At 39.8% G+C, this 21,590-nt stretch overlaps 1 protein-coding gene across 1 annotated transcript in view; it reads left to right on the forward strand.

Annotated features, from left to right (window-relative positions):
- The window catches only part of LOC113037720 (TGF-beta-activated kinase 1 and MAP3K7-binding protein 2-like), a 41,517-nt gene extending 20,260 nt beyond the window's left edge, over positions 1-21,257 (forward strand). Inside the window, 7 exon segments of the mRNA XM_026195064.1 lie at positions 4,711-4,879; positions 8,185-8,303; positions 8,305-9,737; positions 15,061-15,221; positions 15,503-15,596; positions 18,390-18,488; positions 19,590-21,257. Of these exon segments, the coding sequence (XP_026050849.1) occupies positions 4,778-4,879; positions 8,185-8,303; positions 8,305-9,737; positions 15,061-15,221; positions 15,503-15,596; positions 18,390-18,488; positions 19,590-19,726 (2,145 nt within the window). The 5' untranslated portion in view covers positions 4,711-4,777 and the 3' untranslated portion in view covers positions 19,727-21,257.
- Positions 21,258-21,590: the final 333 nt, after the last annotated feature.

Raw genomic sequence — 21,590 nt, forward strand, 5'->3', positions numbered from 1 at the left:
CTTTCTTATTTTTTGTCTTGAGAATTTGCCATGTACTGTAGCCTACTTGATATTTATCCAAAATAATCAAATCTGAATCTAATTGAATGGCAAGCTTGTGACTCAAAATTGGATCTTGAAATTTGTCTCAATAGGCCTACCTGTGTGCACAAGGGTCAACTGAGACTGTTAGTTGTATATGAAGTGTTGGTTAAAGTGAGGATGTTATCTTGGATTGAATTTGAATGAAGGCATCATGTTTTTATGTTGAGCGAGCAGCAGGATTGATGTGATGTAGAACAGGCCTCCAGTGATGAAGAGCATACGGTCAGCTCCGGGCTCCTTCTGCACGTTTGGACATTATCTGTTAATTACTGATCAGTCCTTGAGCACTGCTGCTGTCCAAATGGCTGAAAAACTACATTCAGATTAATTTACTATTGTTAGTGTTCAAATTAATAAGACATGATTTCAGTTAGGAGGGAAAAAGTGTTTGGCTTCTCTACTGTGGCCACAAGAGGGCGCATCGAGCAAAATATTACTAATACACCTTTATTAAAGAAATACAATAACACGACAGACAAGTGCAGACAAACTGACACTTACTAACATAATGTTTTAATAAACTATTGATATTATCAGACAAGTTTAAATCCATAAAAGTTTTTATTCAGACAGGAAACCAGAGGTGGACAGAGACCCAACACTGGACAAACGAAAGCTCAGCTTGCATTGCATTTATCTCCTGACTCAGACACAGTGTGTGAAGAGGAGCTGATACACTGTGTTTTCTGATGAAGTGATGAGTTTATTCAGTGTGCTGTTCTGCTCACTCAGATGTAATCATCAACAGCAGTTCTGCTTGTGAAGGTGATGAAAACATCCCGCATGTGAAGCTAGAGATAAGAACACAATCAGGAACATCAGCAGCGGCGTGCTGTCGTCTTGTGGAGAAACATTTCAGTAGCTGCTACTAATACAGTACAGTTTCCCCCTCCTCATGATCCCAGCACTGACTGCAAGATTACATACAGATCCTGTTTACTCATTAAATAAAGAACAGTCACTGCAGTATGGAGCCAAAAGAGTCTCAATAAAGATAAATGCACACACTACATTCACATATGCACACACAGGATACACAAATGCGCACAAAATTCACAAATGCACACACAAAATTTAAAAAGCACAGAAGATTCACAAATGCACACAAAATCCAGAAATACACACACCATTCAGAAATGCAAACAACATTTACGAATGCACTCAATATTCACAAATGCACAGGACAAGATTCACAAATGTATAACTGTTGAACACACATATATATATTGATTTACAAGCTGCTTGTGGTCTGTGAACTTCACTGCATTTGTGTGTGGATTTTGAGACTCCTCTGACTTGGCTCCACACACAAATGCCTTTTTTTAAACAGGGAATGATCATACGCACTGTGCTTCTGTGCTTTTTAAATTTTGTGTGTGCATTTGTACATTTTGTGCACATTTGTGTATCCTGTGTGTGTATTTATGAATCCTGTGTGTGCATATGTGAATGTAGTGTGTGCATTTATCTTTATTGAGACTCTTTTGGCTCCATACAGGATAGATAATAAAACAATGTGCTTACAGCTACTTTACATGCAGGAACACCCTTACCAAAGTAGTTAGAAAAGAAGGAACTGGTCATGTATTACACTTAGTTGCTCCCTGTTTTTATTAATTTTTTGATTGGCCCCATTTCCTTCCAGACGGTGTCTGAGAATTATTCAGTTTTCAGCCTCTTCTCTCGCTCTCATCCTTTCTTGCCCTCTTTGCTAAAAGCTGTGAATTTTAGGTTTTTGTTCTTCATAGCTTTGTAAGATAAGATGTTTTTTTCTTCATCACTGCACAGTATTTTTATTTGTTAACTGAAAGTGTGGTTTGCGTCAGCCGCATGTGAGGAAGGCTTGTCAGAGAGGATAAGGTGACATGTTTTTTGGGCACGACCCACACCCAGCTATAATTCAGGAGAAATGAATCAAATTAAACAAGGGTCCTGTCTTCTGATCGTTTATTAACCTGAGAGAGTGACGGTGCTCTCTCTCTCTCTCTCTCTCTCTCTCTCTCTCTCTCTCTCTCTCTCTCTCGCTCTCTCTCTCTCTCTCTGTGTCTCTCTCTCTCTCTCTCTCTCTCTCTCTCTGTGTGTCTCTCTGTCTCTCGCTCTCTCTCTCTCTCTCTGTCTCTCTCTCTCTCTCTCTCTCTCTCTCTCTCTCTCTGTCTCTCTCTCTCTCTCTGTGTCTCTCTCTCTCTCTCTCTCTCTCTCTCTCTCTCGTGCAGCACTCATATTAACTGATCAGAAATGATTTGGCAGGACAAAAGTTTGTTTTGGTGGCCACCAATAAATGTATAACGCAGGAAAACCGCTGAAACCGAATCGAATCCCGCTCCTGCTTACACTGAACAAGAGAAGACAACAGCTGCATTTTAATGTCTCCTTGAAATCTAAGTTGAACCTTTTTTATTTTTAATGGAATACTGTAGTGTTTTTTATAAATAGTAATTTATTTGTGTACTTGATAATTTTATTTGATGTGCTGTTGTAATCTTTCCTCCGAAGCGTTAACCTCTCCCTCTCCTGGTGTCTTCTGACGTGAAGATAAACCCTTCACACAGATCAGTGCATTGACCAACACTCAAACATTCAATCCACATCAGGAGATTACCTCAGCATTACTCTCAGGACATCCCTGACCATGTTCTGACCTGATCCAGTCTCTCCCAACGATCCAATCAACACCCGAAGGACGAAACTAAGTCCTGTCCTCTCATTTCAGATGCTGTTTCACTCGATAGATGTCACAGAAGAGAAAAAAAGACAATCACTACTTCGGTTTCATGCTGACTTTAAGGAACATTACTGCTTTTAGGCCTGATGTACTAGTTACAGCTGAATTACTATCTTGTGATTCTGGCAGCATAAATAAGCTTGACATAAACAAACAAAACAGGCCTAAACGGAGCTGCTATGACTGTGTTGATCAGTGGTGGATTATTAATATTCATTTATTACTGTCTAGGCATGTGACTATCAGATTTCCATGCTGCGATTAATTGATAAAGGTTTTGTCACGGTCTTCAGTTATATGAGAAATAAAGGTTGAAAATATAAAACAACTTCAGTTTTAACCTTTTAATAATAACTTTGAGTACCTCAAACATTAAAATACAAATAAATATAAAGAAAACAACCCACAGCAATGCTATTATAAAGCGAGCAATTGTGTCAAACGTTATAAAGTGAAAACAACTTTTGTAAACTGCTTTTAAATGTATTTAAATGTAAAATAACTATAAAGTGTCAACAGTAAACATTTCCCGCTGATTCCTGGTATCTTCTGGGTATTCCTGGCTGTAAACAAGGCTTGTTGGAAATGTGAATTCATTCTCTGCCACGAGGTGGCGCTCTGAGCGCTGAAATATCATGGCAACAGCTCGCCGCTCATAAACACTGCTTTATCAGGAATTATAGGCCAAATTAAATCTGCCAACGACCCGTTTCTGAGGACAGTCGGTTCCCTTCAGAGACATTCAAAGACATCACGCCGCGTTTGGAAGTTTAATCCAGCCGTATCATGACTCTTTCCCAACTGTAAGACCTCTTGAAATTATAATTAAGACATTTCTTATTCCATTGAATGTATTTAAAACATTGTATTTCCTTGATATAATTTAAGAGTTTTTAAGGAGACCGAGGTGCTGTGGAGGATGGAGAGTGGTGGAGCTGTGAGTGTGTGTGTGTGTGTGTGTGAGAGTGATTTTAATACATGGATGTGCTGTGTATGAATAGTGAGTTCTTTGTTCATAGTCACAGTAGTTGACATTATTACTGTTTAATTAGGCATATGTAAAGAGTTAAATAACTTCTCAACCAAACCTAGGTCATGGGAAATACTAAGGGAAAGTATTTTGCATTAATATTATGTTTCTGAAATGTTTACAAATACATTTAACATCAATCTGTATTGAATAACTTTACACAGACATAACTATGATTTAAAAATCATCAACTAACAGATTAAAGGTATGTGATTGGCTTCAATGATAGTCGCTTCATTATGACCAGTCAGCGCTGCATTAAGAATCTGCTCAACAGCGATCACATCTTAGCGGGAAATGGGAGTTTTTACAATTTGAGAATCTAATGGTATCGCGGCCGGTACTTTTGACACAAACCTCTCATGTCTCTACATTGTCATGGGACTTGGCTGCTATTGGTCTTTTGGTTTGCTTCAAGCGTGGAATTATATTTTAGCAGCTGCTAAAAACTCTTCCCTAGAATCAGCAGAGATAGCTTCTGCTGTCACACTTGCCCCGCCAAACCGTGTAAACTGTGTATCATTTATAAACTTTTGTGAATATGTGTTTGTGTAGTTTAAATTTAATAATTAGATTGTAACACCTTTATTTATATAACAAAATACATTGCGTCAAAGCAACTGAACAACATTCATTAGGAAAACAGTGTCTCAATAATGCAAAATGATAGTTAAAGGCAGTTCATCATTGAATTCAGTGATGTCATCTCTGTTCAGTTTAAATAGTGTCTGTGCATTTATTTGCAATCAAGTCAATGATATCACTGTAGATGAAGTGACCCCAACTAAGCAAGCCTTTCCTAGAGTGATTGATTCACGACTCACTAATGTGGTTTTCTTTTCTCTCTTTTTCTCCTCTTCTCTCTTGATTGCAGAAGATGCTAAGATAGTCAATGTGAGCCAGTGCTGTGGTCAAGTCCGTTCTGTTTTGGCAGTAGACGAATGGCACAGGGAAACCAACAGATTGACAATCAGGTTCTGCACCACCTGCGGCACAAGTTTCCAGAGGTTCCCGAGGACGTGGTGTCCGAGTGTGTCCTGCAGGTGAGGAACACATGCTGCACCAGGGAATCTGTTATGAGCCTTGGGAGTTTGATACCAATGATCTATATCAAAAGTGACACATACAGTCAGGGTCATATATATTTGGACACTGACACAATTTTCATAATTTCGGCTCTGTTTGACCAGAATATAATTAAAATGAAGAAACCAAGATGAAATTGAAGTACAGACTTTAAGTTTTAATTTAAGGGGTTTAACTTCCAATTTTGGTGTGACTACCCCAAATTAAAGCTCTGAGTGTGCCCTTTAAGCCCATATTAGCCAGTGTTCCAGTGCCAGGTCAATGGGAGCCAGGGCTTTAAACGGGCCGTGCGAGGCTTATAGTCTCAGGCCAGTAGCACCGAGGCCAGAACAGTGCTGTGTTTCCACAGTTGAGCCTGAAACACCGCTGCGCTTCACTAAAACGGCCTTTACACCCCTCTCAGGAACAATGTCACGCCATCCCTTCATTTCACCAACAAAGAGAAGTTATCAGAAAACTAAGCAATAAGTCACTGGAACTAGCACGATCACAAAACTAACACGATAACAGATTGTTCGCATATTTAGATCCAAAAGCATCGATGTCTTACTATAATAAGTGTTACATTGATCATAGTGAATTATTTTATCAGGATTGAGAATTAGTTACACAATAAATGCATTTCTATTTTTTTTACGCTAAAGCATTACGAAAATAGCCTTCTTATTCAGTCTATTCAGTCTATTTCTGTATATTTGTAGTCACAATAGCCAATATAAGTCACATTTAGAAAGAATGATAATTTCTTTATTTTTATAAAAGCTCCCGAACAAAATCATTATTATATTTATCTGACATAGGTTACGTGGAGCTAAACACTCGAGATGAGACTTAAGATGGATAAAAATATGTTACTATATGATTGTGATGGAGAATAAGAAGCTGACGTCTGATTTATTCAAGCGGTTGCATTTACCAAGTTTACTACTAGTCTTTTACATCGCTTATAAATATTTTTGCCTTGTATGGTGACCAAAAAACCCTGGCCGTTGGCCCCGAGGAAGCCCCGACGAGGCACGATCAAGCCCCGGAGTGACAGAGGAAACGCGACTGGCCCTGGCACGCACTACACGCCCGGTTTCAGCTCGCCAGTGGAAAAACTGCTATTCATTATATAACTGTAACTTGAATATGTTTTGTTCAGCAGCTAAAATAAAAAAAATGTGCCTGTGTCCAAATCAGTGTTAATTTTGTAGACAAATAATCTTAGTCAAACAAACAAATTTCACAGACGTCAACAAGACAATAACAAACTAAAATTCTCTTTGAATGCCAAAAACTATGATGTAAATGTACTGACATTTTCGTTAACCAATAAAAACGAGACGAAAATGTTAGCAAAAGACGATTTGGGAAGAGATTCATTCAGAATGAGTCAGAACATCTTCCAACTGAATCATAGTTAAAGGGTTAGTTACCCCAAAAATGAAAATTTATGTCATTAATAACTCACCCTCATGCTGTTCCAAACCCGTCAGACCTCCGTTTATCTTCAGAACACAGTTTAAGATATTTTAGATTTAGTCCGAGAGCTCTCAGTCCCTCCATTGAAGCTGTGTGTACGGTATACTGTCCATGTCCAGAAAGGTAAGAAAACATCATCAAAGTAGTCCATGTGACATCGGAGGGTCCGTTAGAATATTTTGACGCATCAAAAATACATTTTGGTCCAAAAATAGCAAAAACGACGACTTTATTCATCATTGTCTTCTCTTCCGTGTCTATTGTGAGAGAGTTCAAATCAAAGCAGTCTGGATTTCCGGTTCATGAACGAATCATTCAGTTCACCAAATCGAACTGAATCGTTTTAAACGGTTCGCATCTCTAATACGCATTAATCCACAAATGACTTAAACTGTTAACCTTTTTAATGTGTCTGACACTCCCTCTGAGGTCAAACAAACCAATATCCCGGAGTAATGCATGCACTCAAACAGTACATTGACTGAACTGCTGTGATGAACACCGAGCCGAGCCAGATAACGAACAAAACACTGACTCGTTCACGAGTGCAGAACCGGTTGCATCTGTTTTCGGATCACCAGTAGTACTTTCGGACAGTTCGATTCAATAAACCGTTTGAAGAAAACGGTTCACCAGTTCTTTTGCGCTCGATGTAATGGCGTCATTTGCGATGATTGCCCTTGATTCAAGTCTTTGGTTTACCTGCACCCATAACACTATTACAGAATCAGTTCAGAATCCATCACCAAAAGAATCAGTTCAGTTCAGACGCTCTGTGTGTCGGTCTGCTTCACGCTGAATCACACATGCGCAGTATCATCAGCTCCTCGGTTCACGAATCAGACACGTCTGACAGAAATGGTTCTTGACTCGAGAACGAGTCAGTCTATTGTTCGTTATCTGGCTCGGCTCGGTGTTCATCTTCAGCTCTCTCTTCACAGCAGTTCAGTCAGTGTACTGTTTGAGTAAATGGATTACCCCGGGATATTGGTTTGTTTGAACTCAGAGGGAGTGTCAGCCACATTAAAAAGGTTAACAGTTTAAGTCATTTGTGGATTAATGCGTATTAGAGATGCGAACCGTTTAAAACGATTCAGTTCGATTTGGTGAACTGAATGATTCGTTCATGAACCGGAAATCCAGACTGCTTTGATTTTAACTCTCTCACACAACAGACACGGAAGAGAAGACAATGATGAATAAAGTCGTCGTTTTTGCTATTTTTGGACCAAAATGTATTTTCGATGCTTCAGAATATTCTAACGGACCCTCTGATGTCACATGAACTACTTTGATGATGTTTTTCTTACCTTTCTGGACATGGACAGTAGACCGTACACACAGCTTCAATGGAGGGACTGAGATCTCGGACTAAATCTAAAATATCTTAAACTGTGTTCTGGAGATAAACTGAGATCTTACTGGTTTGGTACAACATAAGGGTGAGTTATTAATGACATAATTTTCATTTTTGGGCGAACTAACCCTTTAAGGTTTATCCAAAAGTCACTAGGTTTGTCAGTGTGTATATATATATATATATATATATATATATATATATATATATATATATATATATATATATATATATTATATGGGAAAAAAGCCACTAAAAGCATCTGAAAGTTGCTAGATTTAGCGCTGGGTCTGAGGTGCGGTCAGTGGATATTGTGGACGAGTCCTACTGTGTCAACTACTGGTCCAAATACATATGAAACTAACTGTATGCAAAAGTGACACATATACAGTATCCACTCGATCTGAAGCTGACAGACTTGTCTCTCTCTTCTCTCCCCAGAATAAGAGCAATTTAGCTGCGTGTTGTGAGTACCTGACCAAGGTGAGTCCTAGTTTCTTGTATAGCGAAGGCAGCCAGAGTTTGACAGATCTTCGCAATCACATGACCCAGCTCAACCTCTGTCTCTCAGAATGCCCATGATGCAGTGCAGCGAGATGTAGTGAGGATGAATGGCAGCAGGACTGTCACCCCCAGCGCGATTGATGGGCCTTTGACCGTGCCGTCCCCTCTCTCCGAGCTCTACCAGCCCGAAACAACATCCCTGCCGACACACACACCCACAAGCCTTGGCACCTTCACCACCATGGAGTCCACTCGCAAGCCACAGCCTCCTCAGCACCTGGGCCTTTACCAGGTCGGGGGCAAAGGTCACGGACCACCTCCCACTCCACGGTTCAACCCGATCACAGTGACACTTGCGCCCAACACCGGCCGTAACACGCCGACCTCCCTGCACATCCACGGAGGGCCTCAGTCGGGCCTGAACAGCCCAAACTCCATCTACATCCGGCCGTACGTGACCCAGCCGGGCTCCACGCGACAGGTGCAGGGCCGGGCTCAGTACAGCCCCACCTCACAGCCTGCTCAGCAGATCTACCAGATCAGCCACCCCGCAGCCTCCCAGAGCTCCTGGAGCGCCGGCCAGCACCAGACCTCACACGTCTACATGCCCATCAGCTCGCCCACCAACACCCAGGCGCCCTCCATCCCCTCGGCCGTCGCCTTGCAGGCCGCCACCTCCTCGCCCTCACCGTCCTCCAGCTCGTCCTCCTTCAGCCAGTACAACATCCAGAACATCTCAACCGGGCCGCGGAAGAATCAGATTGAGATCAAGCTGGAGTCTCCACAGAGGGTGTCCGGAGGGTCGAAGGCGACGCTCCTGCGCTCCGGCTCTGCACCACGAGCCGCCTGTAGCTCCACATCTTCATCCTGTCCTGCGTCGTCTTCGCTGGCTGCATCCACGGGTTCCTCCACTCCCATCTCGATCGGCGGCGCTGGGCTGAGTCGCAGCCAGCCCACGGTGTACATCTCCCCATCCCCGCCCGCTGCGGACGACTGTGCCCTCGTTCCCAACACCCCTCGCTCGCAGCCTAAGTTCTACATCTCTGCGAATGCGTCGGCTGATGATGGAGGGGCGAGGAACCCGCCAACGCTCTATATCTCAGCCAATCCCACGCTGCAGGGCTCTGCCGGTCTGCGGGCTTTAGGGAGTCAGGTGAGCATGGGCCCTGCGTATATACACCACCACCCGCCCAAATCCCGTCCCTCTGTGGGAGCAGGAGGCACAGCCACGTCTCCTCGTGTGGTGGTGACACAGCCCAACACCAAATACACCTTTAAAATCACTGTCTCCCCCAATAAACCTCCGGCTGTGTCTCCTGGGGTGGTATCGCCCACGTTCGAGCCGACAAACATGCTCAGTCTGCCGGGCGATCACCATTACACGGAGCAGGATCCGCTGTACCAGTCTGACCCGCTCTCATCTCAACGGGACAAAAGCTCGGAGCCACGCAGACTCAGCATGGGTGCGGATGATGCCGCATACACACAAGGTATGTTCGCATGAGGGCAAGCACTTTCTCCAGCTCTGGTGTTTTGTTAATTGTGTTTTTCAATGCCTTCTGTTTGGATTTAAAGAAGTAGTTCACTCCAGAATCAAAATGTCCTGATAATTCACTCGCCCCCATGTCATCCGAGATGGTTGTGTCTGTCTGTCTTCAGTCGTGAAGAAGTTGAGGAAAACATTCCAGGATTTTTCTAAATATAGTGGACTTCAATGGTGGCCAACGTGTTGAAGGTCCAAATCTGCAGCTTCAAAGGGCTCTAAGCGATCCCAGCTGAGGAGTGAGGGTCTTATCTAGTCAAACAATAACTCATTTTCTAAAATAATAAAAATTGCTTTTTAACCACAAATGCTCATCTAGCACTAGTATTGTCACGATATCAAAATTATTGTTTCGATACCGATACCTTATATAGAATTGCGATTTTCGATACTTTTTCAATACTTTTCCTGAAAAGGGAAAATACATTCTCAAATATCATTGATGTGCTTTGTTTTAAAACCGGGACCACATTCTAATCATATAACACACTAATAAATGAACATATGAACAGCAGATATATTAAACATTTGAACAAAATATGAAATATCAAAATACAAAAAATAAAATAGAGCAATGACATTCAAGGTAAAGAAAGAATAAATTTAGCAGCATTATCTCCGTTATCATAAGAAACATAAGAGTAATACATTTATCTTGATTCTGAACTTTGAATAAAAATATGAACAGCGATTATATTAAACAATGTTTCTGAACTCAGAAGATTAAATGTCAAAAGATAAATATCAATTTAAGCAATGGCATTCAAGTAAAAACAAAAAAACAAAAAAAAACATAAAATTTAGCAGCAATATCTCAGATATTGTACCTTGTTCTGTCAGTTGTGCAACCTTCTCTTTCAGAGGAGAAAACTCAGCCAGTGAGCTTTAATGAGCATCATCTTTATCTACAGTCGTTGACCAGCGGCCACAGTATCACTCGTGCGCCCACATGCAGCCTAGTGATGCGCGGGTCGGGTTTTTATTTGGCCCGCCCCAGCCCGCAAATAAAGTATATTATAAAATATGGAAATATATATTCCAAATATTTCTCATTCACTGAAGCTCCTCCCTCCACAGCAGTGCATGCGCAGCTCGTGAACAGCTCTGTGAGATGTTTCATCCTGTCACAGTTACTCAAGATGTGACGGAGCATGTGATTTGTTGAATGTAGTGAACGAATCCGCCCTTCACTGAACGAGATCGAGAGATCTTCTCATTTGTGAATGAATTGAACTGATACATCTGGTTTATGAACGAAATGAATGAGTAGACGGGGTCAGTGAGCCAAGCATGTAAATCTCAATCAGCAATCAGCAGATACAAAGCGCAGTTATAGGTGCTGTGCAGATACGCTCGTTTTCATATTTAGCATACAGAAGAGGTTAACTCCACGTTTAATTTGAATTAATGTGATTAATGTGAATATTATATATGAAAACTCGTGCTCGGTTCATCTGAACAACTTATTTAAACTATTTAATGCGATTATGCACACATTTTAGTAAAGCCAAATCAGTTTAGTAAAGTCACTAATGCAGCATCTCTCTGTAGTGTTTTTTTGCTGCGTGCATGAGGAGAAAACACACTGACGTCCATAAGGCGGCACTGAAAGCGTGCGTTGCACACACCATCATGATTCATGAAATATGTCTCTTACAAATCTGGAACGCAGTCATTCTTTGAAGTATCGATACTAATAAATTTAGGAATCGTGACGTTTTTAATTTCAGAGAATCGCGATACTTTTGAAGTATCGGTGCACCGTGCAACACTAACTTGCACTAGCTGGTCCTCATGCATTTGGTAATCACGTTGGAAAGGTCATGCATCGGAAGCACTGACCCACTGTTTTCAAAGCGAACATGCAAAGAAAGTCAAACACCCTTTAAGCTGGAGGAGAAGATCAGTTTTTCACCCTATCCTACCGTTTTGATCCAGAGTACATAGAGAGAGAAACAACTGTATGTGACTTTTCCAAGGTGATTTCTTATAATGCGCATCACAATAAAATTAGCAATTTTTTGAAGCTGCAATTTGGTGCTTTAACCCATTGACCACCACTGAAGTCCGCTAAATGGATACAAATACAGGAATGTTTTCCTAAAAAAAAAATGTTGTGACTGAAGAAAGAAAGACATGAACATCATGGATAACTCGGGGGTGAGTAAACTATTGGGAAATTTTCATTCTGGAAGTAAACGAATCCATTAACACAATATTTGGTGATTTTATTTTATTTTTATTTTTTTTGTAGGATATTTTTACATTTTAAGATATTTACCTTTTGTGGTCTTTCTGTTTTTAGGTTGCTAGACATTAAAGCTAGGTAGCACCGACCAACAATGCTTTTTTCCTCTATGTATCTCTCATGGATTTGACGTCATCTGCTGTATATTGATACAGTATTGAATTTAGCTAAAGTTTGGTTCTACACCAGAAACACAAACAAATCTATAATGATTAGAAGAATCCATCAAGTGCTGTTAATAACTTCCGACTGTGATCTACAGTTGAGTCTGATTCTATTATAGGCAGACTTGCACTTTGTATGTTTAATAATGCTACACTGCTTATCATTTGTCAAAATTTTTCTTGTTATAAAAAAAAACAAGCGTTGCATACAAGACACATATAGAAAATATATGGTCATAGTCATATGAAAGATAACAGACATATGTAGAATTGGACACTGTACAAACTGAATAAAAACAGAATGCAGTGATGTGGAAAGTTTCAAATTTCAATATATTATATTCAGAATACAACATAGATGACATGTCAAGTGTTTAAACTGAGAAAATTAATAATTTTAAGGGAGCAATAAGTTGATTTTAAATTTCATGGCATCAAGACATCTCAAGGAAGTTGGGACAAGGCCATGTTTACTACTGTGTGGCATCCACTCTTCTTTTTATAACAGTCTGCAAACATCTGGGGACTGAGGAGACAGATGCTGTGCTGTCTAAGGGTCCGAGAAACAATGCCACTCAATCATCAACCCAATCATGTTGCCAAGTCACCTAATTAGTTGCTAATTGGTCCTCCGGCTGTTCCTTATATGTACATTTAACCTTTCCAGCCTCTTATTGCTACCTGTCCCAACTTTTTTGTAATGTGTAGCTCTCTTGAAATCCAAAATGAGCCAATATTTGGCATGACATTTCAAAATGTGTCACTTTCAACATTTGATATGTTATCTATATTCTATTGTGAAGTTTATGAGATTTGTAAATTATTCCATTCCTTTTTTTACTCACCATTTGTACAGTGTCTCAACTTTTTTGGAATTGGGTTTGTATTTTACACCAACACAAATAAATGATAGAGCACAATATGAATCGATCCTCAGATACCTATGCCCTAAAGGTTGTATGAAGGCTTGTAGACCAGAATAACCATACACAGCTAGCCTAGATACCCAGCAAAACATTCCTGCAGAACCCCCCAGACCACAGAGAGTGGGCTATCCACTTACAACCCTAGCAGGGGAGACAGCACTGTCTAGGTAAGGGCTCAAGAGACCGCTATTGGAAACCCTAGGCAGGGGAGCAGTCGCTAGCACATAGCTATCCTCAGACAGCTAGCTCCAGGAGAGGGCTCACAACAACTGCAGTAGAACACGGCTAGCCTCAGACAGCTGTATTCAGGGAAGCCCATCCTGCCATAACAATGGCTGTAATATAACCACCCTCAGATGGGTAAACTCAGGGGGTCCCCAATCCATGTCAGGGAACCCAAGACAGACATAGCTGCCCTCAGACCGCCATATTAAAGAGCAAAGTTGACTTGAGCTGGAGCATAATATCCACAGACAGCTACGCTCTGAGTAGGGACTGTTCATTAAGCCCTGAAGAGGGGGAGCAGTGTAATCCGCCCAAACCCACCAAACAGGATTCAGAGGGACCGCCCACTTACAAATACTCCGAGGCCTGGGGAGGCATCCGGCTTTGATTTGTCAGTCAAAATTAACGAAAGAGCAATGATACAGGCAAATGCTATTACAATTCTCACAGTACTTGTAGCAATTATATAATATTTTATTATATAATAAAAAGAGAACAGATGAAAAAAAAAAGAATAGCTCAGACTAGTGTTCAAAGCCTCTTTTGCTATTGTTAATTGTGTAATAAAAAAGAAAACAATTAGAATACAAAAAGATTAGAGAAGCTATTGTTAGTTAAAAAATAATCTTCCAGATTTCACATTGGTCTGTTGAATGAGTGACCAGCTAAATTAAAAATAAAAAAAGTTTTTTTTATTTACAAAGCACAAAAAAGCGGGTCGTATGATGCTGCTAAAAACAAGATTATGTTGTGTATTTGGTGTGTTTAATGTGTTTTATGCGGTTTAGGTTAAAAAACACATTATTTTGCACATACTGCACATTACTGTTTCTCCTTCTGAAACATGCCGATTTTCACAAAGCTCAGGTTCTGGAAAGCGAGGTGTGCTCTGATTGGACAGCTATCCAGTGTGATGTGATTGGCTGAATACCTCAAGTGTGATGGAAACGTTACGCCCCTAACCATACTGACAAAACCAATAAAACCTGTTACAAACAAGGCATTTATAGCATCCATTAGAGACATAATTACTGATTATAATGACTTATGTCTTATTACAGATTCCATTGCATTGTGCCCCGTAAACATAAACCATGTCTGCATTTGTGATCCGAGAAACTACCTAAAACAAGCTCTATAGTCACGTTTGAATCATGTAAACGTACTTACAATCTCAGAACAGCCAGCATTGTAGTCTACAATGAGAAAGGAAAACTGCATCATATGACTCCTCTAAAACAACTGAACATTGATCAATGTCTCTAGAATCTCTAAATATAAATACACAGTATTAACTTTCAGACTATCAATGACCAACAAATGTTATAAAGTCTCTAATGTCTGTGTAATATAACCTAATGATGGAGGCAGTCTGAGTCCAGCGCTGCACATGTCCGTCATCCCTCGAGTAGTCCTGGGAATCACTCGGATCATCTCCGAGGCCTGCTGCTACTTTAAAGAGACCCCTCGGTGCTTGTACATGTTCTGGCATCACTAGATCATTACACACTGTTGAAGCTGTTAATGGTTGGTGTGTGTTTCTGTCAAATATCTTGTTTTCGCAAATACTTCACATCATGGAGGTTGTAAAATGGGAAAGCTGTTTTATCAGTTTGTAGTCTCTAGTAGATCGGATGTTCTCCAGACGTGTTTTGTGTGATTAGTTTCACTCCACATGTATCTGACGTGGTCCGTGTGTGTTTGCAGCTCTGCTGGTGCATCAGAGAGCTCGTATGGAGCGACTGTGGCACGAGTTAGAGCAGAAGAAGAGGAAGCTGGAGAAGCTGAAAGAGGAAGTCAACGAGATGGAGAATGACCTCACACGGAGACGAATGCAGCGCTCCAACTCCGTCTGTCAGATACCATCTGTACGTTTTTAGCAAAACTTTCCTCTATATCTGTGCATATCTGCTCTGACAACAGTTTGAGTATGATTCCTTAGGAATTGGTTGTGATATTTTCTCTCTCTCTCCGTATGTAATAATCTATTTAATGAATCTATGTAAGTTTTTTTTCTAGATGTCAGTAATCTTGAGCACATATAGGGAGTTTATCTGGACGTGATGCAAAGAAAGCAAACACTGTTAAATATAGAACAGCACAGTTCACTTTTACACACTTGACATGTTTATCTGAATGTATTTTGTAGATTGAGGAGATGCAGCAGTTGCGGTGTAAGAACAGACTTCTACAGATCGATATTGATTGTTTAACCAAAGAGATTGACCTCCTTCAGACACGAGGTGAGTCTATAGAGAGCGTACACTTGCTTTCTCTTCTGTTTCCAGCATCCAGCTGTTTGCTTTGCTGCTGCTCAGGAAAAATGTGAAAGGAAAGTGTGTGTGGCATTATAGTTCATACTATTTCCAAAGTTAAATCAGACGGCAAATTCTGCTTAATTGATCGATGACAGAATGACTGGAAGGACGGAGTAGTTTGAGTTCGACTGCCGTCACCTCTCGTGTCTTTAACAGCAGACATGTTTGAGTTTATAGACTAAAGTTTTCCGCTCTATAAATTCATCTTTTGTGTGTTGTTTTTATATATGTTAAAGTAATGTAGTTTTTTTCCCCCTGCCAAATATCACTTTGGGGAGTAAGTCGTTACATGTAATTGTGTGATATAATTAGAAATAAATGTAACTAATCTGTTACAGTTACTAAGAATAAAATGCAATTCATTTACAGTTACTTAAGAAACTTTCAACAATCACAAAGGGTTACATCTGAATATTATCAGATCAGATTTAATGGACTTTCATAAAGTTCATTGCCTGCTTTATAATATGAGATATGAGACAATGTGTTCCTGGAGTTAAGGCAGAATAGGACACATACTTATTCCATAACCATTTTATTTCTGGTTTTCTAAATGATTATAATTATTTTTCCCAAGGCATTGTTAGATTCCAGTTTTTCCCGTTTCCTTTGCAAATATTTGACTGTATCATAGCTATAAAACGATACGATAATTTATCATTTTAAATCAGTATTAAACCTCAGAAAGATCTCAAAGTAAAAAGAGGTGATGAAGTCTGATTTTGCTGGCTGTGCTTTAAATCAAATCTTAATTAAAGAGATGAAGGATTGTGAAAGTCTTGACAGGAATCAGTGTGGAGTAATCACTGCTGTAAGATTAACCCTTGCCTGCTTTACAGGTTTCAAAATGATTAACAGTTAAAAACATTAGAAATTAAGAACAGTAATCAAATGTAATCCGTTGCATTAATAAAGTAAGTGAAATAGTTAGACTACTCACAGATCCGTTCTGTAATCAGAGGAATGAAAGTCTCAGGAACTGGACCCAGCCATATTCAGAGATGCTGTGGTGTGTCAGCCTGGTTCAGACTGTGTGACTGACTCATTCAAATGAAGACGTGTGTGTGTGCGTGTGTGTGTGTGTGTGTGTGTGTGTGAGTCAGATCTCTGCTGTGTGAAGAAATGCTGGCACACACTCCACGCAGCAGTATTTATCAGTTATTAATTATGAAGTAGGGCTGTGACGGTGGCAGATTTTGACCATTAATATTACCTATATAATTTAAAAAATGTGTTAAAACTAAAATGCGTTAACCTAACTGAGACTTGTTATAGCACTTATATATATCATTGCTCTTTTGTTAGTTTTGATTGCTTGCACTCATTTGTTAGTCGCTTTGGATAAAAGCATCTGCTAAATGATTTAATGTACAACACAAATACTAATAATAATAAAAGAGGCTAATCATCTATTAACAGACCTGTGTTTATTTGAGCTCTTACGTCAGTGAGTACGCAGCCATCAAAACACTAAAATAAATACATTAGCCCAAATCAGAAAGTTAAATACACCCTGTGTACCGGCGTGACGTGACAAGATACTGTTGAGGTCATCACAATCAGTGACGCTCCACTGGACGCGGCAGGACACATGACACATCTGTGTTTTCCTGCGCTCAAACCTGCCAATCTAAAGCAAACTGTGTCTGGCGTTTGAGGTCATTGGTGAATTATCAGAGACTTATGTCTAAATACATCTCTTGCTGTTATTACACTTGTATACTGTGACGGTCACGGGAAGACCGCACATTCAACATGGACTTTAATACACACACATACTTACAAACACACACAGAGACTGTTTAGTGATAAGAGTTTATTGTAATTATTGATCTGAGTGAATGGAATACCTGTAAATGATGTGTATTGTTCCCGTGTAGCATTTGTCCCGTGATTTTTAGAGTCCCGGTAGGAAACAATGGCAGGATTTATCGGTTCCGCTTAGGGTGGGAATCTACCATGTATTAATTGAGCGAGGGGGTTTCAGGGGCAACGCGGCCGAGTTGTTGCTGTTATTTCCTGTTTAATGTGAATGATTTAATAACATCAAAGTAGATTTATTAATTATAACATCATGCCAATATGTTTCTTTTAGATGCTGTATATTTAGGTGAACATGTGTAAAGTGTTGTATGTGAGTTTGTCCCTCCCCATGGGGTAATGGTGCTGGCCACCAGTATAAATGTGAATGACTTTGTATTGGAAGGTAGTCTGTGTTTGTTGCTGCAGTGGAGAGTGTGGCCTGAGGGTTGTAGGTATTGTAGGTATTGTGGGTATTTTGTTTAGTTATTTTGAAATTGACCTTGTTGTTAAGGAAGTTATTTTTGGAAACTTATTTTGCATTTGAAATTAATTTGGATTTTTCTTTTTGGTTAAGACTTTGTTCCTTCTATTTTTTGCCATGTTTAATTATATTATTGGGCTAGGATGATTGCCCTTTTGTAAGTTTAAATAAATATTTGTTTACATTTCAAAGTTGTGTATTCATACTGCCTCTGTTTAATTTGGCTACAAAATTTGTGGTGCCTATTAGTAGGCTGACCATTACATATACAACACGTGGTGCTGTGATTGTTATAGAGTGTGACGTCACACGCCGACCGTCACAGCGCTGTTATAAAGTGCCCTTTCTTTCACACACATTAGTGACGTTAAAATGCTAGCAGCTCATCTTGTGCTCTCTGCAAATGTTTGACCGTTTGTTCTTCTGACTTTTAGGACCAGACTTCAATCCCATTGCAATTCACAATTTTTATGACAACCTTGGATTCTTGGGTCCTGTACCTCCCAAACCTCCCAAAGGTCCTACGAAACCAGGTTAGTTTTAATCTTTTGACGCGATCTTGGCACATTTTTTGCTTCCTCTTTTCTATTTCATTTTCTGTCCCTAAAAGCTTCTGCTTTTCTCATGAAACAGTGTTATTTAGGGCCCTGTGATTTCTGCGATGTGGAAAACACGGACGTAATCGTGGAATCCAGTCACCAGATTAACGCTGAATGGCTAAAAAATGCTAACTTTAAACAAATGAATCAGAAGTATGTGATGACACTTAAATGACAGTGTTAAATGGACTAGTATGAACGAATGGTTTTGTGTACTACACACATACTGAAGCTTGCGTGATGCTCGCGGTGATTTCAGCGTCTGTCATCTCACTAAATCAGGATAAATATATAAACCATCTCTAAAACTGCTCTAGTCTCTTCATCAGCATTTACCATTTCATTTGAGTAAATCTAGTGTCATATCATAAACACAGTTGTATATTTCCTTTTTTTATTAATTTCCTAGTACTTCATTTAAAAAAAAAAAAGTTTCTTTAGTTCAAAGATAAATTAATGTTTCTGCCTTCATTTGATAATCAGAAAAATGTTAATACATAAAATAATTTCTGATGGCTATTTAAAAAATATGTTTGAATAAATTAAGTTGTATTTATGCATTTAAATTATTAGACATTAGACACAATAAAACATATTTCATAGGTCTCTAAACGTAGTATTTGTAAAAATTTTAATATATTGATATGAAATTGTATGTTTGATGATTTTCATTGCTTAGACTAATATAATTTAATGAAATTTAATTTACCCATTAAAAATGAGTGCAAAAAAATGTAAAGTGCAAAAAAAACGGAATTTGGGAAAAATACAACTGAATTCATGGGGCCCTAGTTATTTAAATAATACCTCTGCATGTGTCTCTTGCTCTTTCCTCTTCTTCTGTTGGATCTGTGCGCTGGTCAGGTGTGGATCTCGACAGGAGAGGGCGCAGGATCAATGTCAGCTCCAAGCTGAAGAGAGACCCGTCTCTCCCTCCTGTCCCTCCCACCGGTGGGTCTCTGCACTGTTCCCTCTGTCTGCCCCCCGCTCCGCTCTGACCATCCCTCTGTGTGTGTGTGTGTGTGTGTGTTTCAGAGGGCAGCCGGAGCGCCAGACTCGTGTCGGAGCCGGAGGAGGATGATGGTGTTCAGTGGAGCTGCACCGCCTGCACCTTCCTCAATCACCCTGCCCTCATCCGCTGTGAAGAGTGTGAATTCCCCCGGCATTTCTGAGCCACGCCTGTCCTCTCGGCCCGTGTGTGTGTGTGTCTTGTGATGTCCACTGAAGACTGGATGATGTTTACAGCTCTTTCTGTCTGTACAGTGTGTGTGTGTGTGTGTCATGTGGGAGATCAAGGGAAATTTCCCCCGCTTGATCCGTGAAGAGGCTTGGTGTTGCCGGTGATATTAACACTTTTATTACATCCACACACGGTTTACAGTGTGGGTTTGGATGCCAGTGTGCCTTCTTTTCATGGGGACTGATTGTGACTGCTTTGCCCATGCTGTTCCCAAAGGATCATGGGAGGAATCTGCTCAACTAACAGTTCTCTTGTTTGATCAATGAAATGCAAAAAAGAAGAAAGAAAAACCCCTGCATGTTTTAGATGTACAGTTTACAGAGGAGTCTCCGCCACAGATTTTACTGTACATAGTTTTAGAACAAGCATTTCTTTCTCAAGAATTCACATGTATTTCCTGTAAGTATAGCTTTATAGACTTCATTTATTTCTATGCTGTTGTTTTCGTTTGTTTCTCTCAGATGTGTATGGAGCTTTTGTGAGAACCTAAAGGGATGCTAAAACCGTGTAGCCTTGAATAAAAAAGAAGCTCTTGTCAAGCACTCTATTCAGCGTACGAGCTGCAGACGCAGCAAAACTTAACTGAGAAATTAAAATAAAATCTAGATTTTATTAACAAGGTACTTGACCTCAGAGCAGTTCACAGGAAATTCACAAAGCCCTCCGATAACAAACTCTTTCCTATGTGACAACTGGAATGTAGGTTTACTATTAGTGGAACTGATACCTTTGTGCCACGAAAGGAATGATTCTTTGCCATGCTTTCATGAAGCTTTTTCCCATTATTCGCAGTAAGGTGGGTCTGTGTTCACAAGGGCTTTGACACACCGAGTACTCGCCACTGGCTTTCATGGTTCAGGTGTTGTAAATTGCCAAAGCACAGGAGTCGAGTGCAGCAAAATATCTCACGATGTGCCTTCAGTCTTTATGTGGTTCTCTGTTACGGATCATGGTATGTGGCAATATGCACAGTGCCTTAACTTACAGATGTTACAGAATTTAAACTTTATTATTAAACTGTAATAAAGTTGCAGTTTTGTGACTTTATTAGTTGATTGAACTAAAACAAATGTTTTGTCATCCATCCTTATTAGAGTGCTAATGCATAAATTGTGCATTGAAAAGCTGAATGAGATTGTTATTTATAAAACCAATAAATACACAATTTCCAAATGCTGGTTTCTGGTATCCAGGCTAAAAATAACTTGGCTGTGGAGAATGTTTATTGCTCTGCTCTCTGTTTCTGAGATGAGGCTATTTTTGTCTCCAAAGACATTACTCTCTGTGCTTACATTTGAGAAAACCAAAGAAATAATCAGATTTGTCTGTTAATTGTTTATGGATTTTAAAAGAAAAGGGAGAGAAGATCAATGATCTTAGTTGGGAAAACGGTCTTTGTAATAGATAAGTTATTTGTAAAAAATAAAAATAAAAATGAAATAAAAAATGAAACAAGAAATAAACACTGTCTCCTTTGCTGGCGTTTTCTTTAGATTTTAACAAGGACTGTTCTTCTGGCTTCAGGTTGAATTTAAACTGGAAAATATGGCACATCCCATAGTAATGCACCACACCACGGATAAACGCTTACATTTCAGAAACTCAAAGCTGTATCCTTATCATTTATTTCAGCGTTAAGAAAATGTAACTACTGTAACTATCTTCCAATCCCAGCTGCACGCCTGGTGGAAACGGAAGAGAAGTTGTCCAGGGAGACACTGCTCTGGTCTCTCCTGATGTAAAGCCATCCCAGGTGTCTTGTTTTTTCAGAGACTTAATTTTTTCTTCCAATCCTA

Source organism: Carassius auratus, chromosome 20, assembly GCF_003368295.1.
Source record: "Carassius auratus strain Wakin chromosome 20, ASM336829v1, whole genome shotgun sequence".
Lineage (NCBI taxonomy): Eukaryota > Metazoa > Chordata > Actinopteri > Cypriniformes > Cyprinidae > Carassius > Carassius auratus.